This window comes from Nicotiana tabacum, chromosome 6, assembly GCF_000715075.1.
Source record: "Nicotiana tabacum cultivar K326 chromosome 6, ASM71507v2, whole genome shotgun sequence".
In the NCBI taxonomy this organism is placed as follows: domain Eukaryota; kingdom Viridiplantae; phylum Streptophyta; class Magnoliopsida; order Solanales; family Solanaceae; genus Nicotiana; species Nicotiana tabacum.
Window position 1 is genome coordinate 215,964,429 of NC_134085.1, and position 9,143 is coordinate 215,973,571.

General features: G+C 35.8%; 2 protein-coding genes across 2 annotated transcripts; one reads left to right on the forward strand and one right to left on the reverse strand.

Moving 5' to 3' along the window:
- Positions 1–1,466: 1,466 nt before the first annotated feature.
- Positions 1,467–4,948, forward strand: LOC107790306 (replication protein A 70 kDa DNA-binding subunit B-like). Its single transcript, XM_016612223.2, has 12 exons — positions 1,467–1,708; positions 2,068–2,214; positions 2,299–2,496; positions 2,584–2,761; positions 2,867–3,137; positions 3,232–3,334; positions 3,420–3,544; positions 3,633–3,711; positions 3,791–3,935; positions 4,099–4,259; positions 4,346–4,466; positions 4,578–4,948. Exons 1-12 carry the CDS (start codon positions 1,581–1,583, stop codon positions 4,773–4,775), a joined length of 1,854 nt encoding a protein of 617 aa, XP_016467709.1. The 5' UTR covers positions 1,467–1,580; the 3' UTR covers positions 4,776–4,948.
- A 222-nt stretch (positions 4,949–5,170) lies between these two features.
- LOC107790307 (putative aspartic proteinase GIP2) lies at positions 5,171–6,698 on the reverse strand. The gene has a single exon (XM_016612224.2). It carries the CDS (start codon positions 6,610–6,612, stop codon positions 5,311–5,313), a length of 1,302 nt encoding a protein of 433 aa, XP_016467710.1. The 5' UTR covers positions 6,613–6,698; the 3' UTR covers positions 5,171–5,310.
- Between the last annotated feature and the right edge of the window lie 2,445 nt (positions 6,699–9,143).

Sequence of the window (9,143 nt, forward strand, 5' to 3'; positions counted from 1 at the left end):
TTGGAGAGAAGCTATTTTTTTCTGCTGATCAAAAGTACTTTTTTTCCTTCCAAAAGCTTGGCCAAACACTTCAATTTTTGGCCAAAAAGTGCCTTTGGCCAAAAAAGCACTTGTAGCCAAAAATTGAGGTGTTTGGCCAAGCTTTTGGAAGGAAAAAAGTGCTTTTGAGAAGTAGAAGTAGTTTTGGAGAAGCAGAAAAAAGTAGCTTCTCTCCAAAAGCACTTTTATGAGAAATACTTTTGAGAAAAATACACTTAGAAGCAATTTTCAAAAGTTTGGCCAAACACTAATTACTGGTCAAAAGTGCTTTTCTAATTAATTAGCCAAACACAAACTATTTCTCACCAAAACACTTTTTTTAAAAGTACTTTTGAGAAAAACACTTCTCAAAATAAGCTGATTTTAGAAGCTTGGCCAAACGGGCTATTAGTCTCCTGGTAATATTTTAATTACTTTAATGTTTATTGTGCCTATTGGTTAATGTTTAGAAGCTGATTTTAATGATTTTAATGTTTAACATGCATTTCCGATTTATTGGTCAAATTATTTTAGTCAATGTTAGTAATCCATCTCAACATGTAAGATAATAGAAACCCATTGTATAGGGAATTAACTTCGCCTATATATCAAATTGACATAATTAATTTTATAGACTAATGTACATGTAGAGAATGTGGCGGAGGCAGGATCTCCACGAAGGTGATTCAAATTTTTTTTTTTGTAGCTAATGAGAATTGAACTCATGACCTTATGTAGATTTTGAACCCCCTTGACCACTAAACTACACTTTTGGATTGTGTTAAGGGAGTTCAAAACTTAATATATAAAGGTAAAAAATAGATTTTGCCTTATATATACAGTGTAATTTTTCGGCGAAGGGAATTCGGGTGAACCCCTTGCGCCCCCTAAATCCGCCCCTGTGTAGAGACTAATCCTACGATTTAACTAGAAGCAAAGGACAAGTGTACAATTTTTAGTTTAGCGGTTAGACTAATTCTACATTGAAATGTTTGTTTCAAAAAATACGTGGAATAAATGGGAGATGAAATATTTGAACGCATATTTTAGAAATGGAAGATGAAATATTCAAGTTATAATTAAAAAAAATAAAGCAATTTTCTTTAGGGACAGCACCATAAAAATAAGCCTTAAAAAAACATCATAAAAATAAATAACTTGAAATTTATATTTCGTTCCTCAGTTTCTTTCCAATCCAAACAAAGGTTTATCTCTAGAATTTCCCACACTTCCACTTTCATTTCCTTTCAAAAAGAAAAAGAAAAAGAAAAAGAAAAAGAAAAAGAAAAAGAAAATAGAACCTCAAATATATGGCGCCAAATTTAACTTATGACTCCGCTTTTCCCTCGGAAATTAAAGTTAAACATTTCCCGCCAGCAAACTCAAAAAACTAATTTCACCAAAATCCAAAATCAATCCCCCCGCCAGAAACCCTCAGTTACAAAACCCCCTCCCTCCTTCATCTTCTTCTTCATTTCTCAACAATTCTCTCTTCTACAGTCTTTCTTTTATCCCTTCATTTTCTTCGCCTTTCACTGTTTGTTTAAAAGGGAGTGAAACAAATGGCTAAAATGGTGAGCCCAGATGCCGTTTCGACTATTTTAGCTAACCCATCACCTGATTCTTCTTCAGATCTTCCTGAAATTATCGTTCAGGTTGTGGATCTCAAGCCCACCGGCAACAGATACATGTGAGTTCTTTTTTTATTTTTATTTTTTATTTCTTATAGTATTTGTTTTCATTTTTGTCCTTGCTTGATTTTTCAGAAACCCACATTTCATTCAGATTTATTTGTTTATTTAAAATAACGATAATGGTATTTTCCATTGTTACCTAGATCTGGTTGTCAAGGGTAATTTTGATTGAATGTCATTTGTTATTATTCAGATTTAAGTTTTGTTTCTTTTTCTGATGTAGATTGTTCCTTATGTTTACTTATGTTTTTTCATTTCTAACTATGAGGTTTATGTGTTTATTTTTTTTTGTTGTATTGACTTAATTCAGAAAATGACACCTAATTACAAAACTGAATAAACATTTAACCTGCAGGTTTTCAGCCAGTGATGGAAAAATGAAAATCAAGGGTATTTTGCAATCCAGTCTGTCATCTGAAGTTATATCTGGATCCATACAGAATCTGGGTCTTATTCGGATTCTTGATTACACTCTCAATGACATTCCAACCAAGAATGAGAAGTGAGTATTTTATGATTGTTAATTAGTGTTTTTTTTTTTGGGATGTTTTGTATTTGACCTAATGAGTTACCTAATTTTGTTTAGGTACTTGATTGTAACAAAATGCGAGGCAGTATCGCCTGCACTTGAAGCAGAATATAAGGCTGAAGTGAAGACCCAAGAAAATGTACAGGAGAATTTCAAGAACGATGTAAAAATGGAAGAAACTGGGATTGTTTTGAAACCCAAACAGGAATTTCAAACTAAATCTGCTGCTCAAATTGTACATGAACAACATGGAAAGTGAGTATTTTATCCTTTTTTATACCCAAATTGTATACAATGATATTGATAATTTGATAACGTTGTATGTGTGGGTTAATCTTTCAGCATGGCACCAGCTGCACGAATGGCGATGACAAGAAGAATTCAGCCGCTTGTTTCCTTGAATCCTTACCAAGGAAACTGGACCATTAAAGTTCGAGTAACTAGCAAGGGAAATATGCGGACTTACAAAAATGCTAGAGGAGAAGGTTGCGTGTTCAATGTTGAATTAACAGATGAGGATGTAAGCAGAATCTCAGTTACTATCTAATAATTTGGCACACGTTCTCTTTAATGAAGTTTATTAAATCCATTGTATGACTAACAAAATTTTACCTTTTTAATTCAGGGTACACAAATACAAGCTACAATGTTTAATGAAGCTGCAAGAAAGTTTTTTGACAAATTTGAATTGGGGAAAGTCTATTATATATCAAAGGGAACACTTAGGGTTGCTAACAAGCAGTTCAAGACTGTACAAAATGATTATGAGATGACTTTGAATGAAAATTCTCAAGTTGAGGAGGCTAGCAATGAAGAAGCTTTTATCCCAGACACAAAATTTAACTTTGTCCCTATTGATGAATTGGGACCATATGTCAATGGCAGAGAGCTTGTTGGTAAGAAATTGCAATCCCAAATATTTAATTTTTTCTGCTTCATGTATTTTTACCCTATTCCCATGTAGTAATGTTTAAAATCAATGAATTGTAGATGTAATTGGAGTGGTTCAGAGTGTATCTCCTACAATGAGCATAAGGAGGAAGAGTAACAATGAGACAGTTCCAAAGCGTGACATAACTATTGCAGATGCGACGTATGTTTAAATGCTGTACGCTTCTCTTGGAGTTTTTCTCTTTCTCTAGTATGTTGAATCTAACAGTTCTTGCTTGCTTTATCAGGAAGAAGACTGTTGTGGTGTCTCTTTGGAATGATCTAGCTACCAACGTTGGACAAGAACTACTAGACATGTCTGATAAATCCCCAGTAGTTGCAATCAAATCCCTTAAAGTTGGAGACTTTCAGGGTAATTGCGACTTTTCAATACAAAATTTATCATGATATACTTGATCTCTTCATGTCTCAATCTCATAGTTATTCATATTGTGTTTCAGGAGTGTCTTTATCTGCGTTAAGCAAAAGTAATATTGTTGTGAATCCAGATTTACCTGAAGCCAAAAAATTGAGATCTTGGTATGAATTCATTTACTGGGCTATTGATATTTTATTTTAAGTGTCAGTTGACTAAATGCACATGTTCATCTCTGTTCAGGTATGACTCTGAAGGTAAAGAAACTTCATTGGCATCTATTGGTTCTGGTATGAGTCCCTCAACCAAGAATGGAGCACGATCTATGTACTCTGATAGAGTCTCTTTGCTCCACATAACTAGTAACCCATCCCTTGGTGAGGAGAAGGTAAAAATTGTAAACCCTCTTAGAAGATAAAGAACTTGATTTTTAGAGAGAATTTGATGCTATGGTGTTAAAAGTCTGAAGCTTAATATACAAGGAAAATAGAACTTGCTATACTAGTCTATATGACACACTGTACTGAACTGGATGTCTTTTTTGTTGGCAGCCTGTGTTCTTCAGCATAAAGGCATATATAAGTTTCATTAAGCCTGATCAGACCATGTGGTATCGGGCATGTAAGATGTGTAACAAGAAAGTTACTGATGCTTTTGGGTCTGGTTATTGGTGTGAAGGATGCCAAAAGAATGATGCAGAGTGTAGTTTGAGGTTTGGACATTGAATATTTATTCATCTTAAACCTCCCATTACCTGTAATGCCTACTGAAGTTCTTACCTTCATGTGTTTATCACAGATATATAATGGCATTGAAAGTTTCTGATGCTAGTGGTGAAGCTTGGCTCTCTGCATTCAATGAGCAAGCAGAGAAAATACTTGGATGCTCTGCTGATGAACTTGACAAGCTTAAATCTGAGGTAAAAAACAGTCCGTACTTCTTTCCAAAGCCTTTGTTGTGCTTGATTTTGTCTGATTGCGATGAAAGCAACAGTTTGTGGCTAACTTGACTGAATTATCCTATTTCTCAGGAGGGAGAAACTGCTTATCAAATGAAATTGAAGGAAGCTACATGGGTTCCTCACCTTTTCCGGGTCAGTGTTGCACCACAAGAGTATAACAGTGAGAAAAGGCAAAGGATAACAGTCAGGGCTGTTGCTCCAGTTGATTATGCTGCAGAATCCAAATACTTGTTGGAAGAAATGTCAAAGATGAATATTTCCATATAATGAAGCTAGCCAAATCAAGAATGTTAGATTATTTTTGTTATATTTTAAGGCTGATGAATGCTCAGTAGGATTGGTTAGTAAACCAGTTGTAAATATGTCTCATCATTGTTGCTTTATAGCAAGTGATCACTTTTGAACTTTGATAAATGCACATTTGGCAGTTTTGCAGTTTATCATATTTTGTTGTGTATTCACCATTTAGTGATGGTGCAGCATTTCATTTAATCAAGGGGAGCCCATGTAATGGAGCGTTCGAAAAATTTAAGATTTTTATCATACATGGGCAATTTATTGATTTAGTGAGTATTCTAGAAGCTTTGTCAGATCTAGTATTCACTAGGTTGAAAGGGATTAAGTGAAGGTTAATATGCAGTTCAGAAGTTAAGATTCAACCATAAGCTGCAATGACTGTTAGCATAATTTCATACACACTAGTTCAATGAATTGAACATATAAGTTTTTGTCTGTATTATTTTCTTTTATCTTTAATACAATAATTTTGGATACGACAACAGATACTGCTAAAAAAAGCTTTTTAAGCCTTTGATGTGAAATTGAAATTGGCACATGTAATTTGGCGAAACAAAAGGGATGAGCTGAAACCAAGTGTTGATCTTGGAAGGTCAAACTGTAGAAGATTGTCCTCAAGTTGATATCCTCCTATTACTATTGAAGTCGTAGGTTTAATCCCACCATTCACAAATCCTAAACATATCACATCTGGGCTAACTTCCACCATTGAATTTGAACCAAAAATCCTCCAATAGACTTGTTTACTCTGCAACACAAGATCAATGGCAGGAACAGCCCTTGTGCTACCGATATTTTTTGAGCTGAAACAAGTCTCGAAAGGTGCCACAGCAGCCACTCTGGTCACATTAGATAGTTCTTGAACGAAAGCTTTAGTCACAGCATCATAGATGGAAGATTCCAAGATTGTGTAAGGACTCCCTGTGCTGATTTTGGTTCCACCATTTCCTCTCTTGTCAATTGAGAGCAATTTTTTGTTAATTGGCACTGGTTTTCCATTCACTCTAATAGATTTCACTCCAATGAAGTACTCTGAGGAAGATTCATTTAGGAATGGAACTGATCCAGTACCAAAAGGGTTGGTGATCAATGGCGTAAAGATGAGATTTTTAGAGATATCAATATTTGGAAGCATCATATAAGGCCCATCACCAAAAATTATGACACCAGATGATTTGGTGGATGAACTCAAACAAATAGCAAATTTTCTTGGAAAGCTGAAGATTTCAGCTAATTGGGAAGGAAGCGCAATACGATTTCTTCCCAATCCGACAGTCCCTTTCACTCCACTAGCTAGACCATCAGTCAAGAATGTAGGAACACAGGTGAAAATGAAGCTTGGAATCTTAACAAACTTACCTGGATTTGATCTATCAGTGTATTGTATCGATAAAACGTCTTCAGTAATTTCACCACCATCATATAAAGTCTTGATGAATGGATTTTCAGGGGTATTATAACATGCATTATTGCTGCAACCAATTCTGGGAGTGGTGTTGCAGTCTCCACAAGTGTTAACTTTGGCGAGGGTACATTGAGCTGAGCCACAACGAGCTGGTCGATAAGTGGAACTCACGTAACCATCTTCACAGTCTACCCATAAAGTTTGTCCACCAAGATGAATTGTCAACTTGATGGGCACAAGAGGAGTTCTTTGACCAATTTGGGTAATGTATTGGAGAGTAGTAGAGTCTTTGGTCACAGGAAGGAGTAGAGCTTTAGGCTGAAAAGAAGTTTGGCCTATGGAAGAAGAAATGGAGAGGAGAAGTGAACAAATGAGCATCAAATAGTAGCTAGTCAAAGCCATAATACAAGATTAAGATGTGATACAAGTTTGAAATGATGAAGATTAATGTGATGATTTATAGAAGCATATTTTTCAAGTCAACTCTACATCTTATTTAAGTTAATGATCTCTAGAAATAGATATGACAGATATATATGTCGATGAGGACGAAAGCGGGGCACACTCAGCGAATTGGGATACAGCTACGTAAGTTGACATTTGACTTTTGAATACTCCACTCTTTCTGAAATTTTTTCCGTCCTTGCTCTTTGACAAGTAAGTTAACCAATTGTCGATCTTAAAATAACCTGCTTATAGTTATCTTTCTGAATATAGAAATGAGATATTTTAAGGCACACGGAGGACAATTGAGGCTTGCTCTGGTGATAGAGCACCTCCACCATCAACCAGTAAGTTAAAGGGTTCGAGCATACTGGAGGGTAAGTGAAGGTAAGTGAGAACACTATTGATCCTCCTAATTGGGCAGGTCGGGTAAGCGGAAAAAAGAGCACACCGAGGCGAAAACATCTGTAATTCCAAAGAGTACCATTCGATTAACTCAAGCAAATTACCTATTCTCTTGGGAACCAAACGACTGAGCAAATTGGAAAGGTGCTCCTTCATAGTTCTTATGTCCCTATAGCACCTTTTGCAAGACATCGGGTTAGAACTAAAGCACACAGCTGAATGATAATTTGGAATCCAGACAATTTGGTGCCCACTCTAGGAAAAACAAGTCCTCAACTGTTTTTCCAATGTAAGTATTAAGGAAGAGGTTTTCAGGGGTGTTATAACAAGCATGATTTTGTACATTGCCAAACTAGCGTAGTTCTGTTCAGGGTCCGCCTAGCAAGAAATCAATTGGAAAACACGAGCAAACACACTTAAAAGGTAGTGTGTACGCATACCAGTGAACCAAAAATATGTACGAAAGACGAGAAATTGTAATCGTTAACTATTATTCTAAAGTGATACGACAGGAGTATCCATTTATATTACCTAGGTTCACATTGATTGATAGCACTGCATCTATAAATTACATACTAGTATTAGAAATAGGACCACGAATCAGGAAGCAAGTGAAATAACAAAGTACCTAAAATTCTGGAAAAGAGTATTTAGAAGTTTTCAGTAAGGGGGCATCAAACAGATGAGGTAGTTAATCTTTCGTAACATTCGTACTTCATACAGAAAGGGGGGAGGGGGAGTAGAGATTCGGTCTTAGTGAGAATGGACTCTGAAGCCCAGAATGAATATCAGACTTCCTCTTCAGATAGCCATGAGATCACCATACTGGCGCATCAAAATGATGGAACCAGCAAAGAGAGCTGAAGCTCGAAGCAGTTTCTGCAAAAAGGATATGCAAAAAATTAAAAGATAGATAGGACAGAGACAAAAATCCTATGATATTTAAGCAAGCTATATAAAAAAGCAATGTGAGAAATGCTGATAAAATCATACACAATTCAGAACCTGAAAAGCAGCTTATTCTGCAAAATTAACTACTTCGACCCACCCCCATCAAAAGGGGGAAAGAAGAAAAGGAAAAACAAGCAGTTAAAACAAAGTTCTGGCTGAGAAATACACGGGTTTCCTAAACAAGGCAAAACTTGATTAAATGAAGAGAAGAAAAACAGAAGTTAACCCCACGTCATATGCTAGGTGGATCTTAAAAGTTAGTAGTTATATCATTACATAGCATATCAGCATCACAAAAGGAAGAGTGTGTGTATGGCGTACTAATAAGTAATAACAGATAAAACAAGAATCAATCAAATGGAGTCTAGGCTAGCACTCCAAGTCACCAACATCCCTTATTTACCATAAAGAGCACAAACAACATAGCAAAACAAAATAAAGCATTCATTAGCAGATCATTTAAACAATTAGAAGACCTGATATCAGGTAAGTTAGTCCGGAGAGTCAGAATGGGCAAGTTGCAACTTCATCCTTGCTAGTAGCAACGAGAAGGGACCATTTTTCAGGAAAATATGCACTGAGTAGGCTTAAATTTTGCTCCCAAAAAGATCAAACCCAATCAAAAAATGTATTTGCATGTTCAAAAAATAAGAATCAACTTCCAACCAACACCACATTTTAGTTATTAAAGAAGTTCAATTTGCACAAGGTGGGTAGGGCAGATCTTCTATCTCTCGGCTAACCTTCAGTCTATTCAGACTCTGGACAAGGTGAGACATCTCATACTCTCAGTTTGAAATTTGTAGTTCTATTTTTATACGGCGTACTTTCAGTGAGATATATATTATGAAACAATTTCATAAGAACACCAATGAAGATCATATTTCATCAGTAGGTTTAAGTGCATTCCGATTTCCTCCTAATTTGTCCCAAAATCTCTTAAAATCCAGATATAACAGATTTAACCTGTGTTGTCAAAGGCGCGCTTAAGCCGTGAAGTGAGGCTCAAAATATATTGAGCGCTTCACCTCGCTTGGTGTGCGCTTTAGCATCTCATCAAGGTTCCAAGGAATACTTTTCCTTACCAATAAGTGTAATCCTGAAAAGGCGACATTAAACAATTGATACTTCAC